The 25873-nt window shown below is 36.7% G+C and overlaps 1 protein-coding gene across 1 annotated transcript in view; it reads left to right on the top strand.

The window, feature by feature from the left end:
• itga8 (integrin, alpha 8) overlaps nt 1-25176 on the top strand; it is a 139279-nt gene extending 114103 nt beyond the window's left edge. Inside the window, exons 23-30 of the mRNA XM_056474916.1 lie at nt 926-1006; nt 1391-1496; nt 2646-2804; nt 6783-6896; nt 8928-9041; nt 14418-14519; nt 16911-17033; nt 22346-25176. Of these exons, the coding sequence (XP_056330891.1) occupies nt 926-1006; nt 1391-1496; nt 2646-2804; nt 6783-6896; nt 8928-9041; nt 14418-14519; nt 16911-17033; nt 22346-22435 (889 nt within the window). The 3' untranslated portion in view covers nt 22436-25176. The remainder of the gene's footprint in view (nt 1-925; nt 1007-1390; nt 1497-2645; nt 2805-6782; nt 6897-8927; nt 9042-14417; nt 14520-16910; nt 17034-22345) is intronic.
• Nucleotides 25177-25873: the final 697 nt, after the last annotated feature.

Below are 25873 nucleotides of genomic sequence, written 5' to 3'. Positions count from 1 at the left end.
TAGATCACTGGTGATCATAACAGTAGGTCACGCCGATCACTTGACGCAAAAGTATAAACCAGCCTTAAGCCAAAAGAAAATGAATGAAACCTCCATACATTGTTATTGATCTACTACTTATTTCATATGTGAGAAATAAATGCCATTAATCTGTATTTCAACATGTGAATTTAATTTAAATAAGCAGTATCAATGATGCTGGTTTTAATTATATCAATTTGATCCCAAGTCCTCATTTTTTAAAAGTGTGTGAAATGTGGATTTGCTTTTACAGTTCAAAAACAGCATCTTTTGACATGCCAGCAACACAAACCAAAGACTTCCCGGCCTCTGCTGCAAGTAGTGTTTGAGACTTAAAGCAGACATTGTTCGCAGTCAGCCAGTAACTAATATAGACTGTCATTAGGCAAATATGATACTGTTTGTATATAAGTGTATAAAGGAAATAAAACAAGAATTGCTGTTTCTTTAGGGAGATGCTACACTGTAAAAATGCTGGGTTGCTAACAATTCCTTCATGTTGTCCCAACACAAATCGATTATGTTAACTTAATTGTTTTTATGAATTAAGTTGTCCCCCAAAAACGTCACAATTGTGTCGATTCAGCTCATTTTACATATGTAGTTTGAACACGCAGCAAACATATTTTTTGAGTGTTTTCATTGTGTTAAAGATCTACAAAGATTAAAAATCATTCACAAACGATATTATTACACTCTAAAACAGTGATCGCCAACTCATCAATCAAGATTGGTGTTGGTTTTTGATAGGTAGATTTTGCCTTTTAAGCAAGGCTGGGGTTAGAGATCTTGAGCTTAAAAAAGTTGGTGACCACTGCAGTATAAGCTATGCAAAAAAAATAAATGGGCACTAATATAAGTAAAGACTGTTATTGCAATTACATGTTTTTCTCTCTCTGAACAGCTCTAACAAGGACAACTCAAAAAGCATTCCAGTGAATTTGACTCTGAGCATAGTGGCGAGAGCAGAGGTGGAGATCAGAGGGTAGGTGTCTCTCTTTATCTGGCTCTTTCTGTCTCACTGAGGAGAAATGTGTTGCCCGAGTCCAATTTCAAAGAAAAATAACCAATACTTCCACTGTTTGACTGCTCAGAGAGCTCAAAGTGGAGTTTAAATAAATAAAATTATAAAAAATTACAAATATCTGTATTTGTGGGGTCATCTGTGAAGGATTAGCTTATAAACAGTGTATTCTATACTTTCCATTTCTCAGTGAACTTTGTGTACTATATAGTATAGAAATCTGCCACATTGCTAATTGAAAAGGGATTTTGAATGTAGTGGCTAATATGTATAAGAATGTATATGCTAAACAGTTGCATCTTACAGTACTTGCTTGTATTGAAAGCTCTCTCTCTTTTTCCTCAGTGTGTCTCATCCAGCTCAGGTTGTTTTGCCTTTCCCTCGATGGGAGCCCAAAGAGAAACCTGTGAGAGAGGATGAAGTCGGCCCTCAGGTTCAGCACATATATGAGGTGCAAAACAAACAGACACGAAAACAATATATACATGAAAAAATATGAGAGAGATTATAAAAATTCTAAAACTAGCATGTTTTGTTAAATGGCTAGTAAACTGCAAACCGTAAAAAAGACCTGGATCAATAGTAAACACTTTTAATAAGTCACTCATACATAGAAGGTAGACATACAGAAATGGCCCAAGGTGACTCAGCAAAATTTCTTTTAACAACAACCCACTTTTCTGTCCACACAAATAAAGTCAAACGCTTCTCTATTATTAGCAATTTGCTACGCTAACAACAATAAACTGTCCCCTATGGAGTATAATGCGTTAAGCTAGCAAAAACCAACTTCTGGAAAGCTATGTATTTGTTGTTTGTTTTTCTGGAGACTCCTGACCTCTTTTTGCTGCACGAGGGCCTCACTAAATGCCATCTGTCCTGCGGCTATTAATTTTTTAATTGGCTGTAATGTTGGCCAGACGCTGTACAGATGGTTTGTGTTACAAGCAGCTTCAGCTCTGCCATGTTCTGTCCAAGCGCTAATGCTAATGCTAGCCTAGGGTGTTTGATGATTTCATATTAAATGTATTTGGCAAAATGTACCACAGTTTTTATAGTAGGCTATAGTACTTTATTTTACAGGCAAATTGCAAAAGTGCACATTGTATTATATTACACTGTCTGTATTATAGCCTATAGTTGTTATTATTAATAATAATTGGGTAATACCCAGATATTAACCCTGACCTTGCCATCTAAACTTAATCTTAACCATGTAATTTCCTCAAATTATTGTACTTAAGTACATTGTAAGTAAGTTTGCAGTGCTTTTAAAGTTAATTTGTTGAGTTTTATAATGTGCTTATTTACAGAGTATATTTTCAAATTTTTACCCATTTATAGGTTTTCAGCTGTAACCTTACATTAGTTTTTATCAATTTTCATAACAGTGCATCTCTGTTAATCCCTAATAGGCAAACCTGAAAATATTACTATATGAAAATATTCAGTATCCTTTGAAAATATACAACATACATCAGCATATTAGTCAAATTTCATAATTCCATACAGAAGTAATGAAAAAAGACAAAAATTAGATGCTAATTTATGTTGTTTTTGTCACTATAGTCTCTTTATGCATCTCTCTTCTTGTTCCCAGTTACATAACAAGGGTCCGAGTTCAATAAGCAGGACAGTGCTGGAGGTGGGCTGGCCCAGTCGCTACCGTGAGGAGCACCTTCTCTATGCACTTCAGGTCATTACTGACGGACCGGTTCACTGCAGCACCAACAGCTCCCTCAACCCACTGGAGTTAGAGGTAAACTCGCTGTCTTGTGCTGCACATTTACAGAAGAGAGTCTGCATTCGGAATTAACACTGCTTCAGTGAAACTGACCACCTGACTATACCTTTTCTCATACTGTTTACACTTCTAACTTGTGTCCTTCACTGTCAAAAAGATCAAAACATTATAGCAGCATGCTAATTCATGCTATCGTGATGCCAATATAAGATAAAACATGCAAACAACATGTTAATTCATTCTAAAACATGTTCATGCTAGCAACATGCTAATAATTGTCAGGGATGTGGGTTAGGGAAAGGAGCGAGGACTCAGAATTCATTCATTCATTTTCTTTTCAACTTAGTCCCTCTATCAATCTGGAGTCGCCACAGTGGAATGAACCGCCAACTTATCCAGCATATGTTTTACATAGTGGATGCCCTTCCAGCTGCAACCCATCACTGGGAAACATCCCTGCACACTCATACACTACGGACAATTTAGCCTTCCCAATTTACCTATACCACATGTCTTTGGACTTATGGCGGGAACTGAAGCACGTTTAGGAAACCCACGCAAATACGGGGAGAACATGCAAACTTCACACAGAAATGCCTACTGACCCTGCCGAGGCTCGAACCTGCGACCTTCTTGCTGTGAGGCGATCATGCTACACACTGTGCCACCGTGACGCTGTAGCGAGGAATCAAATACATGAAAAAAATATGGGTTTTTATTAACTATGAAAGAAAACAAAAAGGAAACAAAAACCACCCAGAGAGGGGGAAAACATAACAAAAGGCAAAAACTCGAATGGGCTGGCTAGGCAGGACACCACAGGACTGGAGCAGGAACACAGGGGAAGCATTAACGACGAACTGGTACTGGACATCAGACAAATAAACAGATGAACTGAATAAACTAATGGGATAAGGAGGGTGGGACTAGACAATAGACAGGAGAGCACATGACACAAATAGACAACACAATAAGCCAACAATAAGCAGCCAGTGAGATACCTCATTAAGCGCGTGTTCACACAGCATGTAAACACCGAGCCACGTGCTTTGACAATGCCAACACAAACAGGACGCTAGACACGAGCACTCGATAAATGAGACTTACTCATGCGACACACATGTTCCGATCCCAGCGCCAACAGATACAGAGACCAACTAGGCTGGTTTGCTGAGAACAAAAACATCATGCTGCGAGCAAAACAACAGACACACTAGAAAGAGAGCGTGCATCCCGAGCATACCCGGACCTCGCGCAGCCAAGACGGCGCTCATACAAAGACGAAGACAGACGTTAACAGGGAATATGAGTGCTCGACCTGAGAAAACTTGAGTCGAGCACAACATACTAGACAAGACAGGGCTAGTATCCGGACTCTGCCACCAAAACAAGAATTAACAAGACTGAAGTGGCAGAATCCTGACACTAATTTCTAATTACATGCTAATTTGTGGTCAAGTTATCAACATGCTTATTCATAGTAATATAATTCATGATAAAAACAATGAAGAAATGAAGTTCTCCTAGACACATTTATAGTAAAAATGAAAACTTTAACTGGGCTAAGTCATTAACATTTTTGTAGATATATAGATTATTGATTAGAACGCTCATCAATTGTTCTCATCAAATTAAGGTTTAAACTTCTTTAAACTAATTTTAAAAATATATGCTAATTCATATATTTGCTACTAACATGCTATTTCTGGTTACCAACATATGCTACTTGATGATAATCAGACAACAAACTAATTCATGCAAACAACACACTAATTCATGTAAAACACGTACCAATAACATGCTAATTCATGTGAAAACATTGATGATTCAATGATTGATGTTTCTTCCTCCATCAGTATTTCTCACTTTTGCATCCTCTGATCTCATCAATCTCAAGTTTCTGTGCTTTTACTAATGAGTCTCAAATAAATGTAAAATGGCGCCTGCTGAACTCGGCTAGTTTTAGATCAGAGTGTTGGACGAATGCTGACCCCTCTGCTCTCTCGACTGGGCTTTATTATCGCTCTTCAGATTTCACATGCAGTCATTATGAAGCATCACGCCGTCCTCATGAAATCTCTTCTCCTTGTAACTGATCTGCGTTCATGCTGAGTTCAGAATTTTAACCACCTGGACTGATATTAGTGCTTTTCTTGTGAACTTTACAGGAGGGAGATTTTGGCACAGAACCGGAGCGTCTGCCTTTCTGGCTGCTTTACATAGCGACAACTCCATTTCACTATATTAGTGACTAACATTTTTATTATTGCAATTTTGTTATCCAATTTAACTTAAGCTTAATTATTAATAAATAATTTGATAGTATATATATTTTGCTTTCTAATGACAGTTTAACTTTATAATATATTATTGTGATTTCCTGATACAATGTCATTTATTATTTGTATTATTATTGTTCCCAATGTTGGGTTGCGGCTAGAAAGGCATTCGCTGTGTAAAACACATGCTGGATAAGTTGGTGGTTCATTCCGCTGTGGTGACCCCTGATTAATAAAGGGACTAAGCCGAAAAGAAAATGAATTATTATTATTATTTTCATTCATTCATTTTCTTTTCGGCTTAGTCCTTTCATTCATCAGGGGTCGCCACAGCGGAATGAACCGCCAACTTATCCAGCATATGTTTACGCAGCGGATGCCCTTCCAGCTGCAACCCATAACTGGGAAACATTCATACACACTCATTCACACAAATACACTACGGCCAATTTAGCTTACCCAATTCACCTTTACCACATGTCTTTTGACTTGTGGGGTAAACTGGAGCACCCGGAGGAAACCCCCATGCAAACACAGGGAGAACATGCAAACTCCACACAGAAATGCCAACTGGCAGGCTGGAACCAGTGACCTTTTTGCTGTGAGGTGATCGTGCTACCCACTGCGCCACCGTGACACCCCATTATTATTATTTTGTTTATTATATATTTAATATAAATATTTTTTAATTCCTTTAATGCATGTGTTTATATCAGTTCATGTATTTTGGCTCACTTGGCATGAAATTGTAGTTCATATTTATGTCAGCTTACGTCAATTTTAAATAAAGATGAATTTAAATACATTTTTAAAAGATATAGGTATAAGAGAAAAGCACGTTTCGGCTGAAAATGACAGACTAAGGCCAAATCCCAATTCTATTTTTTTACCCCTACCCCTTCCTCTTGGCCCTTGAAACAGGGTGTGAAGCGCAAGGGCTTTAAATTTTACCCCTAAGAAACGGAACAGCACTACAACACCTGCACACGTTATCATATATCATCGCAATCTCTTGCTTCATATGAGATCAGACGATCGCAACTGCTGTAGTTATTCCAGATGTGTTTTTTTTTTTTGGTATTTTTATTCAGGAGATCACTAAAGGGAACGTTATCATGTTATCATAATGATATAATGTGGCAATAAGCTCGTAACTGTACTGGTTATATTCATCTAAACCAGACATGCCCAAACTAGGGCCCATTTTTTGCTCTTTCAAACTACATATTTAAAATGAGCTGAAACAACACAATTCTTGAGATTTCATTTAGACGACTTAATGTTTTATGTTCAATCCACATGAATTTGTTAAAAGTGTTAAGCTAACTTAATTGATTTGTGTTGGGTCAACATAAATGAATTATGTGGAACCCTGCATTTTCATAGTGTAATACTAAAATATCTGGTAACAAGTTATTTTCAGGGTCCATTTAAGTATTAGTAGACTGTCTGCTTAATATCTATTGATATGCTCCTTCAACAGACATTTAACTGACTAAAAGAAACTTTGCAAGTACATGTCAACTTACACTAACCCTAACCCCAACCACAACCTAACAGTCTACCTAACTGTAACTTAAATTCAACAAACGGACCATCAAAATAAAGTTAGACCAAATTTTAGGGATTTTACTGAGTCTGACAGTTCTTTTCTATACACGCTGTTTTTGCATATGATATTAATTGCATTTCTATTTCTCCTGCATGCTTGTAGACCTCGACTCTTCAGGACACTCCAGAGTTACTGGGCTTCCTGAGGAACAGCAGTGGAGTGATCCGCCGAAGACGATCTGTTTCTATAGGCCAAAGCTACAGCAGCAAAACACTGGTACAAACACACACAACCCATCTGAATCCACAAAACCATCTCCTACATGTGACAGATTGACTCATATGTTGAACTTGACATGTATTGGGGACCTGTGTTGACCTCAGAGGGCGAGTTCACCTGTAAATCTCCTAACAGCTCATCCATATTATGCTCATTGTCTCTTTTGGAGATTTGTGTCTGCTCATGGGACAGATGGTTTTCATAATCATAGTCCATCTCGCCACAGGTTATAAGATAAGATGGAGCACAGGTCAAGTCAAAACCGATGGCATTCATATTACATGCACATCAGCACTCAAAAATGAAAATGTGACGACTTTAAATCGCTCACAGTCAAGCAAGAGGCTTTTAACACACACAGCATATCTGGTACAATGAGGTCAAGATGCTTAAATTGTATATGAATTTTAGATTTTTAAACATGGCCTCCAATTTGGGAATGTGGGAAGTGTAATATTGTGCAAAGATATTTTATTCGTTAACAGATAACAGATTTTCTCTCACTCAATGTCATCTTTATTATTATTATTAGTAGTAGTAGTAGTATTAGTAGTAGTAGTAGTAGTAGTAGTAGTAGAAGTAGTAGTAGTATAATTAAATGTGTTTCAGTATTTCCACATTTAATAAATTTACGTTTCAAATAAACGAATTAAGGTTTAAATAAGGTGTAAGTTAGATTAAACTGCTTTAAATTAAAGTCTGATATTCACACATGCTAATGAATAGGGAAAATTTACAAGGACTTTTCATTTTCAACAAGCCAGCTCAAGTGCTTCCAGTGAACTATAATGCCAATACAAAATCTCTGGGCCTAAGATCTGTTTCTTCACTGCCTGATTGATATAGCATGTAAAGTGGGTCTGACCGAAGTACTGCATTAAATTCAATTGTTCTGCACCATGTCTTTAAAATATGGAAGTTTATTTTACCACAGTATTTTCAATGGAGTTTCGCGCTAGCCTGCTGCTCCTGACGACATTTATGTGTAAACGGTCTTTCATCTTATTTTACACCTGAACAACTAAATGAATGCATAAGTGTAAATAACTGATAATGCTTTAATTACATTACTGTACAACATTGATGCTGTAAAAGTAACCTTATAAAATTGAAAATAGTCACATAAATCTTTTTGCCGGATGCTTATCAGTGGCTGAAATATGCAAGCTGTGCATATTGACCTTATTCTTCAATGTGGAAGTACGCTCGTTTTTGCGATTGTTTTAGAACTTCTGATTCAGCTCCTATGAGAGAAATGACTAATAAACCACAGAAAACGGTCGACTACTTGTTCTACAAACAAGTGTTTGCATGATTATACAGATTTATTATACTGTTTTTAAAAACGAATGGAAGTGAAAGAGACCGGAAGTCTTGTGCCAAAAAGATTCTAATTGCTGTACCCGCTCATACGCAAGGAATAAGGTCAATAGCCCATTGTACAATTTCAAATGCTGAAATTGCATGACTGCATAATATTGTTATTATATAAGTTATAATATATCTAGGAATCACATTACTTATACCACTTAATCTAGGAAAAGATATACAAACTTAAGAATTCATTTAATCAGTGTTAACCAAGGTAAACATGTTTATAAAACATAACTAAATATTAGTGCAATATGAGTCAATCAGTACAACCTGAAATGCTTAATATAAACACATTCACAAATAAAATTTGGATTGTGCATAATTATTTGCATTTGTGCCAGGAATTAAAATTTAATTCATTCTTTTATTCATTTTCCTTATAATAAAAATATTATTTAAAATATTTTAATAAATATACAGTTTATATAAAGCATAATATTATTAACATTATTAACATAATATTAACATTATATAACCCTAATCCATAAATAAAATAAAGTAGTATTATTTATTTAACTAGTCTTGCACATCACTAGTATATTCTTTCTCCACAAACAGGAAGAAACCATCAGAGTTTCTCAGGAAAGAGTGAAAGATGCAACATTAGATCTCATTCTGTACTTTTTCTCCTATTGTGTGTGTGTTTTTGTCTAGAACTGCTCGAATATCAACTGTCTGATGGTGGAGTGTGTAGTGGACCGTCTGGATCGTGGGCAAAGTGCAGTCATCAAGTTCAGATCTCGGCTCTGGGCTCACACTTTCTTACAGGTGTGTACTATATCACACAAATGTCCTTTTCCTTTTTAGTCCATGATTTAATCACTCTTAGAAATTATATTTGAACTGTGTACAGTAAGGGATTTTTAAATCAGTGGGCTTCAGTGTTGTTTGGTTCAGAACATTCTATAAAAATATTTTTTTTTTACTTTAAATAAAAATTGAGGGCCGAATTCAATTTTGCCCTTTCATTCAAAAAAATGCCCTAAATTGTCAGCAACCAAAAATTTAGTTCATGACTAATATTTTTATTATGTTCCACAAAAAAAAAAAAAAAAAAAACAAACCTTTAACCAGTTTGGAAACCATTATATTTTAGTTGAGTTCAGTTTAGTCAAAAATATTATTAATATCTTTTATTGTGAAACGCAGTTTAAAATGCCACATGGAGGAGTAAATTGCACAGAAAAATAAATGAGTGTACTATCACTTTAAAAAAAGCCAGCATAAGGGAAAAAAAATCATTCAGAGCCCAACATCTGCTGGTCTTTTCATCAGAGATGCACTGAATGTAATAACAGAGCGGGATGCAGCACGAAGTCCACTGTTGTGTATAAACATTGACAAAGTGTCTCAGTGTTTTTAGATGTTATCTTCGCAGTATCTCTGTAATGTCCAGCTGGTGATTTTCACTCCTTAAATCACTGACGGATCAAAGGCTCTTATTAAGCTGCGTTTACACTGACTGTGATTTGCAGCAACAAACTGAACGGCAGTAACGCAATTTCAACAAAAGTCTGCTATTTGAGGCGACAGACATTTGCTGATGCAGGAGATGTGAGCAGAGTTCATCTTAATGTAAATGTACAACACAATTTAGCAACTTAAGTAAGTATAGGGAGAAAGAAATTAAATAAACTTGACTTACCTTGTGTTGTTTTAATACTGAATAACTTGTTTTCTACTGTAAAAGATAAATTAAGATTTTTTTTGCGTAATGTTTTAGTGTTTTTTTTTTCTTTCACACACTCTCAGAAAAAATGGTACAATGTTGTACCAAAGAAGGTACAAACCATTGTCACTGGGCCAGTACCTTTTTATGGGACAGAATTGCACCGTAACACAAAGAAATTTGTGAGCAGTTTGTACCTTTTGAGGACATGATTTGTACCATGGAAACCAAAATATACCTTTGGTTTTTAAAACCTGCAGATACAATATTGTACCATCATCGAAGGTACAAATCTGATCCAAAATGGCACATCAGTGACAAGACACTTTGTACCTTAACATTGTCAAGAATGCTTACCAAACATTTACTTAAAATGCCTTAAATGTTTAGTTTACAATAGCTATAGTTTTATTTTACCAGTTGATTGTATTATTGTATTATAGGTCTTAATAATTAATGTTAGAAGTTTCTCTAAACATATACTTTTAAAAAATGATTCATGATTTAATATGGAAATTATTCATAAATCACTTTGCCTTTCCAGTAATATTTATTTTTATAGATATTGTAATAAAGAAGGAGTTGTTCCACAAAACACTTTTGTACCGTTTATATGAGAACAATTGTGTACCTTCATTTCAATTGTACCATAAAAGGTATAGAACAGTATCATAACAAGTCTTTTCTGTACCATATAAGGTACAATTGTTACAAAGGTACAAAACTGTTCCTCAAGGAACATTATTTGTACCACCGTGTACCTTTTTTCTCAAAGTCAAATAACATTTGAGCCACACTGACGCATTATTTGGTTTCTGTTGCAAAGAAAAGAAGTCACACTGGAGCCAAATTTAAGATATTTAAGATTAATTCATTTAAGATTAAGAATATTAAGATATTGCTAAAAATACTATATATATATATATATATATATATATATATATATATATATATATATATATATATATATATATATATATATATATATATATATATATATATATATATATATATCAGAATCAGAAACAGAAAGAGCTTTATTGCCAGGTATGTTCACACATACAAGGAATTTGTTTTCGTGACAGAGCTTCTACAGTGCAACAGGATAACAGAAACAGGACAAAAAACAGATAATAAATATATTTTAAAAAATACAAGTAAGTAGTGAATGCAAATATACAGATTGACAAGTGTATGTACAGCTATATTACTATATACAACGTTATACGTGCAGCTGTTATGTGCAAATTGGCATGTAAGTGTGTTGTTAAATAAGTGTATATGTGTATAAAAGTGTATAGCAAGTAGTGATGTTGGTTCCACAATTATTGTCATCAAGTGTTCATGAGATGGATTGCCTGAGGGAAGAAACTGTTTCTGTGTCGGGCTGTTCTGGTGCGCAGTGCTCTGTAGCGTCGACCAGAAGGTAAAAGTTCAAAGAGGCAGTGTGCTGGGTGTGAGGGGTCCAGAGTGATTTTGGCAGCCCTTCTGCTCGCTCTGGATAAGTACAGTTCTTGGGGAGTAGGAAGCGTTGTACCAGTGATTCACTGAGCAGTCCGAACTATTCGACGTAGTCTTTGGAGGTCGTATTTAGTAGCTGAGCTAAACCAGACAGTTATTGATGTGCAGATGACTGATTCAATGATGGAAGTGTAGAACTGTTTCAGCAGCTCCTTTGGGAGGTTAAACTTCCTCAGCTGACGAAGAAAGTACAGCCTCTGTTCAGCTTTTTTGACAATGGAGTCAATTTGAGTGTCCCACTTCAGGTCCTGAGAGATGGTGGTGCCCAGGAACCTGAATGACTCCACTGCTGCCACAATGCTGTCCATGATGCTCAGTGGGGGGAGAGCAGGGGGGTTTCTCCTGAAGTCCACTATCATCTCCACTGTTTTGAGCTTGTTGAGCTCCAGGTTGTTGTGACTGGACCAGACAGCCAACTCCTTAACCTCCTGTCTGTAAGCAGACTCGTCACCGTCCTGAATGAGGCCAATAAGTGTGGTGTCGTCTGCAAACTTCAAGAGCTTCACAGAGGAGTCTTTTGAAGTGCAGTCATTCGTGTACAGGGAGAAGAGCAGTGGGGAGAGGACACACCCCTGGGGGGCGCCAGTGCTGATTGTGCGGATACTAGATGAGAATTTTCCCAGCTTCACCGGCTGCTGCCTGTCCATTAGGAAGCTGTTGATCCACTGACAGACAGAGGTGGGCACAGAGAGCAGAGTTAATTTGGGCAGGAGAAGTTTTGGGATGATAGTGTTAAACGCCAAGCTGAAGTCAACAAACAAGATCCTCACATAGGTCCCTGGCCTGTCTAGGTGTTGCAGAACATAATGCATATATATTAAAGAGTGACAGGAATATTTTATAAATACTATTGTAATTATCACATTTTAAAAAAGGTATGTTAGGCTATTCCTCAAATACTTTCATGTCCTTCATCCAAAAATGCTCACAATTGAGGATTTTTAGGGGAATTTCCTCCCCGACAATCTGAAAAAAAATCTTGTCCAGGACCTCAAACTGATGTTCAGCCAAGATTATCTGGTAACATGAGGCATTTACAGATCAAAGCTTAAAACTCTTGATCTGCTCACAAATACATCTTGGCCACCCTGATCATATAAATGATTCTTGATTTATTATGATATAAAATCTGAATGCTTATGACCATGATCACATCAGTACTTTCATAATTGCCAATGCACAACCACAAAACAAGCTTGTGTATGGCTGTATTGTATAAAGATGATGAATAATCTGCTTGTGGTGTTTGCCAGCCACATGACTGCATCTATAAAGTGTCCATAAGACACAACAATACTGTGGAGAAATCTCTGTATTGAACATATACAGTAGATTACATCTGAAAGCTTTAAAAGGTTGCAGTCAAAGATGCGAAGGCATGCCCAATCCAAATTTTGCTTCACTTTTACCATCTAGGACCAGCCACAACCAGTGCTTGTGAAACTTTATTACGAGTTGCTTGAGAGATGTGAGTAATAGTTATGAAGTTATGAAGGAACGAAGAGATGTTAAGAGGTATGGGGAGGGTGGGGGGTGGGGTTGTTGTAGGGGATGAATGGATGAGTTTAGAGGGAAATCGATGGGAGGGAGCAAGAATCTGAGACGAACGGTTTAGGGAGGATCCACTTCCCCTAAATAGTAGACTAAAGAAGCTTAGACATGGCCCCGCAACTGAACTTTTGTTAATTTATTAACTCCATTCCTGTCTAATTTCGATGGTAGCATAGATGCATCCCTAGCTGCCTTCAATATCCTTCACATTTCATTCCATAAAAAAAAAGCAGGCCATCTCGAACCACCACATTTGGGTGTGATTTTCTGTGTAAATGTAAGTTTTTTCCTATAATTTTCAATATCTTTTGATCTAATCTTTTGATGCCATTTTTAGTGAGAGGAAAGTATTGTAGTAAGCAGATATTCCCTTGGTTATCACCAAAGTGCTATCTTTTTTGTTTTGTACATGATTAATTTGTTATGTTGTCTCAGAAGTTTATCTGAAATCAGTTTTATGAGGTGCCTTCATGCACAGAAGCTGCCTTCGGAGTCTGCTTGATAGAGCAGCGACTCAACAAATCAGCTGCCTAAGCTTTTGGATGCAGCCCTAGAAAGTTGCTAGCGGACTAGCTAAGAAATGTTCACTTTACCTGTTGAAATGTCAGAGATGACCTTCTTCTTGAGATCATCTGGAGTGACAATCTTAATAAAATTTGCAGTATGAGATGTGCCACGTTTTTTAAATCGTGTGGGGTGCACATGTTTAAAATTTAAATAAACTGTTTATGTGTAACGCAATTGAATTTGCAAATTTCAGACTTCAAAATGCCTGATATTTAGTCTAAATTTAGAATATAAGATGACATTTATTTCTTAAGACATTTTGTGACTTTGATCTCCAGTTTGGAACAACATGAGGATTAGTAATTGATTACAGAAAGCCAATTGTTCGGGTGAAATTTCCATGGAGCACAGTGTTCGTGGCCATCCTTCCTCTCTGAACTCAACAAAGTGTTTAACTGACGCTCAGATGTTCTCCTGGTGTCACAGGACATGACATCACCAGTACAGTTAGACACCTTAAACACCTCAGTCATGTGACATTGTAAACCATGACATCATCAGAACAAAATGTCTTTCATCTCACCTCCAGAGGAACATCCACAGAAAGCAGACACATGTATAAAAGCACGTTCGCTGACGTGTGTGTGTGTGCGAGAGTGATCCTAGTTTAAAGGAAGTGCTTTAAGTTTTTGTTTTGTTGCTCTTTTGACCACTGCTTCTCACTAAGCCTCATTCATGCTGAAGCCATTACAACCCAGAGCACTGTCAGACACCCGCCATGTGCGTCCTGTTAATGCTAATCTGACATTTTCCTCTCCGGCGAGGGGGCCGGAGTCTATTCTGAGATGTTTCCATGTGTGTTGTATTTGCGCTAATCCATTGCTTTCCTCTGGCAGAGACGGAATGACCACTACACGCTAAACTCCACAGTGTCCTTTCAAGTGACGGCCATGCCTTATCGTATCAAAGCTGAGACACTCCCACGCCAGAGCAAATCAGTGAGTAATAGAACTTGGATTGTGTGGGCACAGAGTAAAGAAGAAAACAACAGACGATGTGGCTGAAAGACAAGATTTTTGACTTAAATCCAAAATAAACTTAGTTTTTTTAAAGTGTACGCCAACAAAACCAATGATCGATAGACATTGTCCCCTCACTCATGCACTTATCAACATGGGTATCTGTTGTTTTTTATCATTTTCAGTAGTTTGTTGTTGTTTCTTCATTCCCGATTGTGTAAATACAGTCTGGTTCAGTGTTGCCGCCTTGTGGATAAACTAAATAGTGCAAAAATAAATCATAAAATATCATTAAGTATATTCTGGCCACACCCAGCAAATGATGCCTAATAGACATCTAAACGTAGACAGCTTGGCTAAAACAAGGCTAAACTTGGGCTGTCAGTGAAAATCTAATAGACGTCTAAGAATAGACCGAAACTTGACTAGTCTTAAAAATAGACAGATTAGACAGACTTTATATGTGTAGTCATCTATTTCTGTTAATTTGATGACTAGTCTAGTTTTGGCCTATTCTTAGACGTCTATTATATTTTCACTGACAGCCCAAATTTAGCCGTGTTTTAGCCAAGATGACTATGTTTAGATGTCTATTAGACATTCATTAGACATCTTTTAAAAACAGCTTGCTGGGTAACACCACATTCACACAGGGTGTCAGCATCGACGCTTCCCATTCACGTTGCCGAACTGAATTGTGGATCCGTCGGCAGTGCTTCAGCGGCATTGCTCGCTGCAGAAGTTGGGAATTTCTCAACTTTTCAAGCCCCTATTGAAATGTCAGCCAATCAAATCACTTTATGCAAATACCCTAGTTCAGACTGTAGCCGATTGCGGATTAAATTCATTGGCTGACGGTGCTATGACGATCGCGTCAGCCCCAACTTCAGACACACCCTCCGTCAAGCATTGACGCTGAAGCCCTGTGTGAATCGAGTATAAGAGTTTAACTAGGCTAAAGGAAGCTAAAATTGCTTTTTTTCTCTCTGTCAATTTCTTTCTGTTTAGAAAAGTGTGAAGGTCAATCAGAAAATGCTGCGAGACAAATTTAAACTATTTTATCATCAAACAAACCTGCCACAGTATGCACTACTGTTTTAAGAGATTAATTATTATATTCTGCTAGGATCCACTAAATTAATCATCATTAACAATTAATTAATAGTAGCATTTCAAATAAATGTTGTTCTTTTTGGACTTTGTTCATTAAAGTATCCACCAAAATTATGCAGCACAATTGTTTTTAACACAAATGAAAAATAAGAAATGTTTCTGGAGTACCAAATCAACATATTAAAATGAATATTTGAATGAATTTATAAAGGATCATGTGACATTGAAGACTGGAGATGCAGTTGCTTAAAAAGTATCTTTGCTTTTACAGGAATTAGTTACATTTTAAAATATGTAAATTGGCTCAGTGGTTAGCATTGTCGCTGGAAAGAAGGTCGCTGGTTCGAGTCCCAGCTGGGTCAGTTGGCATTTTTGTGTGAAGTTGGCATGTTCTCTCCATGTTGGCGTGGGTTTCCTCCAGGTGCTCCGTTTTCCCCCAACAGACAAAAGAAATGTGGTATAGGTGAATTGAATAAACTAAATTGACCGTAGTGTATGTGTGTGTGTGTGAATGTGAGAGTGTATGGGTGTTTCCCAGTATTTGGTTGCAGAAGGGCATCTGCTGCATAAAACATTATGCTGGAGTAGTTGGTGGTTCATTCCGCTGTGTCGACCTCCGATAAATCACAGACTAAGCTAAAGAAAAATGAATGAATGAATGAATTAAAAGAATTTAATTCACATATTTAAAAATTGACCCCAAACTTTTGAACATTACAAAATTATAAACTACAATGTTTTTTTTTTTTTTAGTACAATAGTACTATTCAGCTATTCTGAACATATCTTATTGTTCTTAAAAGTGTAACTCTTTCTATGTATATATTCATTCATTAATAACATTTTTGAAAACATTTAATGTATTTTCTAAGTTATGGAATGATGAAGAGAGATTTCCAAAATCTCTTAAAAGTGTAACTGACAGTTGTAGGTTTTAGCGTCACAGTACTTTTTTAAAAGTACTTTATGTCTGTTAACACTGTCAGCATTTCTTAGCTAAGTGCTGTAAGCAAATCATTAAGACTCCCAATTTCTTCTCTGTGTTCCGTGTAAAACTGTCAAAAAAGGAGGGAAAAAGCAATAAACAAAACTTTCTGAAGGAGCTTCTGTTACATTTAGTCGTAAGATGATTCAGAGATGAGAGAAGATAACGGAAAATGAGCTGCCAGGCTGATTTATGTGTGCTAATATCGTAGCTACATCAGTGCTAGTAAAATATTAATGACCTCTGTGTTTGTGTTCGCTTGTGTTTTTAAGATCGGCACGTTTGTGGTGTGGGCCATTCCTGACGTCTCCTTTGCCATTCCCCTGTGGGTCATAATTCTGGCTATACTGCTGGGACTGCTGGTGCTGGCTATGCTTAGCCTAGCAATGTGGAAGGTAGGTCATAAAAAAGAGAGAAAAGACATTTTTATGTTACTGTTGGTTATTTATATTGTGTGTTTTCATTTTAAATAAATGCTCTTTGAACCTTCTATCAGTCAAATGATTCTAAATTCCATCATGTTTTCCACAAAATATTAAAGCAAGGCATTTTTTATGCAGCTGTCAATTTTAGATTTTAAGGTTTTTGGCTTTTAATAAATATAGACATTAGTTTAATGTAAAGAATAGATCCACAGTACACGTTTAAGTGTTTCTTGTGTCACAATATATGTGATATATCAATATATCTATATAACACATTGTGTCTATGCTTATATGTTAGTTTTATTTTCTCCAACAATGAGCCATAACTCTCTCTCTTTATATATATTCATAAATAAATACAATTTGGGAAAATATTTATTATTCTGGAATGATGAAAAAGAAAAAAGATTCCCAAAATCACCTCTCTAAAAAATTCTTTGACTCAAATGTCAAAAAAATGAAACAACAATTTTGAGTCTGACTTCATCCAATCTGTGCAAAGTACTGCATATTGAATTACATGATTTGCATGTTGATGTTAGCAATTCATGTGATAAATCAGCAGGGGAAATATGATGATATATATTAGTTATTCCTGTGAATTTTCTATTCACCTATTATTGTTTAAGCAGCAACTTTTTTTCAAAACATTGAAATAATAAGATTTTTTTCTTGATCACCAAATAGCATACAACATCTGAGACTGATGACTGGCATAATGATACTCAAAATTCAGCTTTGCTATTACATTATAAATGTATTATATTAAATAGAAAATCGATTTTTTAAAGGGCACCAATTTTACTCCTTTTTCAAGATATAACATAAGTTTTTTTGTGTCTCCAGAACGTGTCTAAAGTTTCAGCTCAAAATACCCATCAGATTATTCATTATACCTTTCTGAACATGGGCATTTTCTACTCTGAGCACACTGTAGCTGTTTTTGTTTCCTGTGCCTTTAATGCAAATAAGCTGGTTCTCCCCGCCTGCCATTTTCACATGCTTATCAGAGCCCCAGAGATCGCTCTCTATTGCTCTGATGCATGTCTCTGTTTCCTGCTGCGTCTCATGTCGGATAAACAGCAAAGTGACAGATGAGACTGAAATACTACAATAAGAACTTATTTCCTACATAGCAAAACTTCTCTGACCCAGATCTGACCATAAATTACGGTACATGATTGGACCAAGTCTTGCTTCTATATAAGGGCCAAACATGGACTATATCAGGGCCAAGTCTCAACCAAGTTAATAACCCATAACTGGGCCTAAACTGGGCCAGATATGTTGGTGTGTCACAACTGCAATGAATTTAATAAACCCATGAAGCATTTTGCTTTATGGCACTTTTTCTTGAAGCGACCCAATTGGTAAAATTTCTTCTTTACTCAAAAATAATTTAAATGTATTTTAAAAGTGGGTCCAGACTCCAGATAGGCCAAACTTACATGGTCCATGTATACATTTTTAACATCTAGGCCAAATACTACATTTGATATCTGACCCAAGTCTTGTGTGCTGCCTTAGAGGCCGATCACACCAAATGCGCTTTTTGCGTTGAGAGACGCCTTTTTGAAATCATTTACTAACGGCCACGAGCGTTTTGCACGCTGCCTATGTTCCCTGCGTGCCTCGCGTTTTAACCACCTGCTGCGTCTCGCATTGATGAACACAGATGACCACAGAGAGCTGAACAGATCTTTAAATCCCAGTTGCTTTGAGCAAGTCTGATTGATTATATGATTATGATTATTAAGTCATATGATTATATGCGTCACTATGGCGACATGTTAATGTGTCAATAATTCGGTGGGTGGGGAAACCACACTCCTACATCACGTTGCGATGGGCCTCACAATTGCAGGGATTTGGATCCTATTTTAACATCAGGAAATTTTAAAAAAGAGGCTTATTGTGCTTATATCACTTCAGTATGAATGTGGACACACCGTACCTACACACAGTTCTGTCCAAACAGCTCACAAAAGATGATTTTCATCATAGGTGCCCTTTAAATTGCAATAGAGTTTCACTGTATACTTAGATTTTTGTCCCTATGAGTGTTAGAAAGTTCTTTCAAAAACATAAAAAATAAAAATACACGCTATGAGAGTGTTTTACATTGATGTTGGCATTACTTGTTACATCTTCAGTGAATGTGTCTCCAACTGCATCTCTGATTTAGTGAAATAGCAAAACAATGAAACTACAGGGGGTCAAGAAAGAGATGGCTGTTGCAGATTAAGCCAGAGAAGGAGATGCTGAAGGAAGTGGAGAGGGGGGGTAGGAGGAAGTGAAGTGAAAACAGGAATGGGGAACCCTGAAGAACTCGATGAAAATTGGCAAATGAGATGAGGAGATTAGGGGGAGAGCGAGAGATAGGGAACACTGTTGCAGTTGGGCATTAATGAGCCATTTTGGATGTTATCAGTGTTTTGTCTGCAGGGCTGTTCTCAGGCTCTTGATTGGGTCCCTGTGGAGGAGACCTACCCTAATTGGCCAACATTCACACAAACACGCAATGATATTTGAAGAGTGATGTGTGTGCATGTGTGCGTGTGTGCGTGCGTGTGTGTGATTGTGTGTGTGTGTGTGTGCGTGTGTGTGTGTGTGTGTGTGTGTGTGAGTGAGAGAGAGGAAAATATCAATCGGATGTTGGAAGGGGGTTTTAGAGCAGCTGTGGCTCAAGATTTGAGTTTAACACGGACCATTATACACTTTTTAGATAGTGTCACATAAAATGGATTAGAGGAGTGGGGGAAAAAACAGATTTGTTCTACTAAGAATACAGTGTAATAGCCCCCTCTTGTGGTGCTATTGGTTGTTGAAATGTTAAAAAACTATAAAATACCTATATACTTAAATATGTATATCTAAAATTAAAACTAGATCTGAAGTCATGCTTAGTTCTAATTGAATAGTATGTAATACAGTTTTGTTATTGTTTTTCTGTTACCAGTTTTCTTTAACACTTTACATGACATTTTCATAAATGTACTTATTGGATTAGTGGTTTACAAATGTGAAGAGATTAATTATTCTTCATTTCAAAAAGCTTTGTAATTTATATGTGATTTCTTAACTTTTTAATTTGATTAATTTGTGTTAAATATAATATATACTCACTACAAAAGCATCGGTGCAGTTATGAGTTGAGTTATGGTCAACGTTAAACCGAGTTCCTGACTCCCTATGATCATTAAAAACCCCATTGGTATAGTGTGAATATGTCCTTAAGAGTTTACATTTCCACCTTTTTTATATATTTGTATAGCTCAAAATCTGCACTTTTGTTGCCATTGTCACGCAATTCAAAGTTCTTCCCCTCAAGAGATTTTTTTCTTTAAACACAACACAATTTTAACACAATATAGTTCAGCGTACCGGCTCAGATAATCAACTGATATCGATAATTGCTATTATTGGTGGGTACTAGTTATTAGCCAATACATTAAAGCATCCTTATTATCACCAGAGTTGGATGTAATGCATTCCTCAGTAACACGATACTGTATTCTAATTACATTTTTGAGGAACGCAGTAATGTAAAGAATTATATTTTAGCTTTTGTGTAATTTGAATACAGTTACTAAAGCATTTCCCAGGCTCCACCCAATTGAAAACCGCGAGTCACGTGACAAAAACTGACCAGTCAGCTTCATACTTTTTAATAGAGATCTGCATGGGACTGAAATTTTAATCCCGCTCCTGCCAGGTTTTATACTGCACCTGATCACTCCCGCCAGGGCCGGATTAAGGTAAGGGCTAGGGCCCATGAAAGAAGCTAAACTGGGGCTCAGAGTGGCTGTAGCCCAATCAGAATATTGAACAGTTTTAGTCACCCATAAGGGTGATCAGATGGCCCAATTTTCCCAGGACAGTCTCTTATTTCGGCACTACCACGAGAACCATCTAGTCAAAGGTAGGGTAACCAAGCTCGTCTGGAACAAAATATTAAATTCAACCAGTCTTCGTCCTTGATACACTTGTACATGTAGTAACAGAAGCTGGTATAGGCGGAATTATACTGATTGGACTCATAACTGAAGCGCTGTCTGGGCTGTGCGGCGGTTACAGCTGGACTTAAAACTTAGCGCTCACCTGCACAATCCTTCCATCACACAATATAATTGAGACAGTGTGCAAACAAATCAAACAGCCTGCACAAGCAGTTATCAAAATATGCATCGTTGCGGAGTATCTATCTCAAGTAAATAACACTCGGTTGTGCTTTACAGTAGCCATGGACCGGTATAAGATTCTGACGGTATGATAACCTTAGATAAAATTATCGTGGTTTCACGGTTTCGCTGTATTGTAATTACTGCCCTAAATTATATTCTTTTTAAGTGTCTGGGTAAAAAAAATAAAACTTTTTTCCCTTTTGAACACAATATATTTTATTTTGAGAAACATTTCAAATATTTTGGAGCCGTAAACATGTCAGGCTAAATAACTCAAATCAATTATTGACTTCTGCTATCATCATTTGTTTCAAAAACACAGATTTTTTTACAATTTAAAATGGCTTCTTCAGATATTTTTTCTGCTGGAGATACTAGAGTCCTAAAAAAGGTGAATAAAAAAATTGTTCACATACCTATTACATATATTCACTGCCTTACTAATATCAGCAACTCATGTACAAAGTAGAGGAACTGCATGTTTATTTTAGAATTGTGATGAAAAAAATTAACGAAATCGATTCTTCATCAATTCCAGGATTTTCGAAATTTTGAGCTTAGTTTTTAACAGCAGATGGCGCTCTAGGTTAGTTTTTAACAATACATTCAAATGCGCTTGTTCATTCGGCGAGTTGGCTTTTATGTCTCAAGATTAATGTAAGCAAAGCCCACTATCTTTATGAATGATTAATTTATCTAGTTTTTTATGAGTACTCTGGGCTCTACGCCAACATTAAAAAACAGTAGCTCAGTTTAAAAAATAGGACAAACAATTTGTTTTTAATAGAAAAAAAATTGTGTAGTATTTACACATTAAGGGAATTACTGGCAAAAATGAATATCTTTTATTTTCAGTTGCAGATACGACTGAAACTATACAACCCTGGTTCTGTCTTGCTGCTTATTAAAAAAAGTTTATCTATAATTGGACATTTAATTGGAATCCTCTGAGTGAATCTCGTAAACGTCTGAGAGCACATCTGTGCAAGTGTTCCACCAGACAAAACATTGGAAGAAATGAATCATGTCTGTCATGCTGGGGATCATATTTATATATTCTGCTATTTTTTCTTCTCTCACCTGCTCTCCTTCTTTCAGTGTGGCTTCTTCGATCGCGCGCGGCCACCCAAAGATGATGATGTGTCAGACCGCGAGCAGCTGACCGCAGAAAAATCCACAGATGCGTGAGAGCAGACCAGACGACCAGAATGAACGAAGAGGCCATGGATTGAATCTCCATGAAGACAGTGGAGGAGCTGCGTCCAAAAGAGTTCAGTATCTGCTGAAGAACACAGATCCATGCCTCTAAACAAACTACAGCTCCCACACTGGACTGCCATCTGTGAGCTGGGCCACAGTTCCCCTCAAAAACATTTATTTAAATTGACGGATAAGAGCAAGAACTCTGAGCATTGCACTCTGATAGAGCTGTAAGATCCACAGGATCCAATGAGAAACTTCACTAGAGGCTGATCAGTTCAGTCCAAAAAGATCAAGATCTCATTCTCCAGTCAACTCCATTGACTTCCTTTTCTATGGTTATGAAGAGGATTTCTGAGGGCAACTGTATCAGTGGAACTCAAGAACATTTGATCTCAATCACCAGCTCAAAACAAGATCTGGATCAGTCCACAATTCCCTTCACTTTGGCTGCATTCACACTGCATCTAAATATGGAGTCACTCCTCTTTCAAGACCTTTTTTGTTTTATTATTTAAATATTAAAAGCAAACTGTTGGCATCCATGTTTGATGTTTACAGCAGAGAGAGATTTTAAAACTCGCTTCAAATTAGAATTTTTTTATACACACAAAATGATAATTTAAGTAATCACACCATTTACACTTTGCTGTGTGTATTTGAGCATTTTAACCGAATGTTTCAAGAAAACATTCCAAAAAGTCACATATAATGTCACATACTGTATGCAAATCCTTAACGTCACCTGCAGTACAGTTCATATTGTCATAAAATGATCTGAATGTTACAGATGAGAATGCAGCTTGTTGATAATGATGGAGTGATGCATTTTCTGTGTTGTGGCTGATTAGAATCTTGATTCTTAGACCCTGTTTACATCTGTTATTTAGATGCATTTTTGTAGATCCAACCACAAATGGACAATGTCAAATACAGGTGTAAACGAGGACTGAAACATTTTGGGCTTGTCCACTTTTGATGACTTGCATAGGTAGCCGAAAACACATTCAGCCAGCTGGCAAAGCAGAGGGGGTTTGAACTTTGCCCTCGATTTGAAGGCTGAAAAATAGAAGTGAAAATCACATATCTGAAAGAAATATTAGAACAGTGGTCAAAAGTGAATAAAAAACAACAATTAGAATACTAGGAGTTAAAGGAACACTCCACTTTTTTGGAAATAGGCTTTTTTATATTTATTTTGCAGCAATCGAAAAAAATTCCAGCTAGGTAGGTAGGTAACAGCACTGTGTAATGTCATTGTGCCTGCTGCAGTCATAGTGTGGCAGCAAAGTCTCTTGATCATTATGCCTAAATGAGAGTATAGTTCCTAGACAGGACATTGCAGTGGCGCAGTGGGTTGCACGATCGCCTCACAGCAAGAAAAGGTCGCTGGTTCGAGCCTTGGCTGGGGTTTTCTCCGGGTGCTCTGGTTTCTCCCCACAAGTCCAAAGACATGCAATACAGGTGAATTGGGTAGGCTAAATTGTCAGTATTTGTATGTGTGTGAATGAGTGTGTATGGGTGTTTCCCAGTGATGGGTTGCGGCTGAAAGGGCATCCGCTGCATAAAACATATGCTGGATAAGTTGGCGGTTCATTCCGAGGTGGCGACCCCTGAATAATAAAGGGACTAAGCTGAAAAGAAAATGAATGAATGATTGAGATCCTAGCCAGAGTATAGTTCCTAGCCATATCAGCCTATAAATTTAAGCAACTTTTCATAACATTTTTCTGTCAGCCTTAGTATGTAATGTAACTATAGCAGAGTCAAGCTTTAAATAAGAAAATTAGCAAAACTATTTTGAATTTTTTGTGAGATGCTACTGGTCTTATCCGATATAATGATTTATGTCCTCACACTAGGTACAGTTGCCTTGAACTATGCAGAAGCGCGATTGTCCCCCTGGCACAGTTCGGAAAGCATAGTGTGAGTGCACCCTAAAAGTGCTAGTGCCAGAACGGGAGATTAGCTGAATTAATTAACAATTGGTAAAACTAAAATGTTTAACTAAATTTTGCCTATTTGCAAAAAAATTGCATGTTCCTTTAATGGGAATGGGCTTCCCTCATCTACTTGTGTTCAATAACATCATGGCATTGCCTTATATGTCTAAATGCCTTGTCAATGATTGTACTGATTGCATTTTGAAGCTTGTAAAAGAATTGCTCTGTAAGTACAAAGATAAGGGGAGGGGGAATTAATAGGTATAAATATTAAGTGCAATAATGGAACATTTTGAGTTGATAATTTGTGTGTACACTGGCTCCAAAATGCTTAACCTGAAGTTCAGGTTGTTTTGTATATAAAGTTAAAATAGTTATTTGTCATGCTGATGGGCAGGCATGAAATACTCATTTTCCAACCTAAAGGGAAAAACGACTTTAGGTTTTCAGCAATGCATAGTTAGAAAGTGTTGGATGAAGTAGGCACATTTATTTCATCCTTTTGGAATTCATGTTTTTTTTTCAGACTGCTGCTAACATGTTGTATTCAGAGCATGTTAATCACTATTTGTTTCTGGTTTCATATCAATGTTTTTACCTCAATCATTGATCATCAGTGTTTTTCACTAATTCAAGAACTGTTTTGAACTCATTTCAAAATCTCATCTTGTCATGTTTTCACCTCTGGAAGGAAATGATCAATGTTTTAGTCCATGAATGATGTATTGTGATGTGTGCCCCTGCCTGTTTTACACAGATCTGACATTAAAATGGAATTTGAAACTATTCATTATGTATTTTCGTAAATTTTGGATTGTTACATTATCCTACCGTTTGATTGTGCTGAAAACCCAGACACATTTTTGACGAAAGATGGAAATAGAGCATATTTAACAACTGTAAGGAGGACAAGTCATTTGAATATATGGGAGTTATGCATTTTCTGACTTCAGAAGCGCAGTATCTTTATTTATGACATAATCTGTGCCGACAAACTACATTACCTATAATGCACAAAGAGTTGCAGTGGGAAAAGTATGCCAAGAAGAGTTCTTTATTTCTCCCTACATTCACATTTGCACAATTTGAAATACTGTACATGTTTAATGTATTTTTCCATAAATGCAACCAACAACTCGAAATTAATCATTTGACATGTCTCTGTTTTTGACTGTTATTGGTAATGCTTCATGAGAGTGGAGTTCTTCTCATCAGAGGGATGAAGTTACCTTTTACCTTATCTTTTTATCCGATTGTTGTAATTGCTTCAGGATTACACTTTTAAGAAGCCTGAAAAAGGGTCCAAAGTTACAACAAAACAGGTAAACTACTGTACCATAATTAGAATGCCAGTAAAACTGAAACTAGTACTAACAGTAATTGGAATAAATCAGAGCTGCGCTGATACACAGTTAGTGCACTGATACAAGTGTGATATTGCATTAACTGTATACAACAGTTTAATGGTACAAGGGTGTGATTT

This window comes from Danio aesculapii, chromosome 16 (assembly GCF_903798145.1).
Source record: "Danio aesculapii chromosome 16, fDanAes4.1, whole genome shotgun sequence".
NCBI classification, from domain to species: Eukaryota; Metazoa; Chordata; class Actinopteri; order Cypriniformes; family Danionidae; genus Danio; species Danio aesculapii.
Note: the sequence above shows the minus strand (reverse complement) of the source record. Positions and strands in the feature narration are given on the sequence as shown.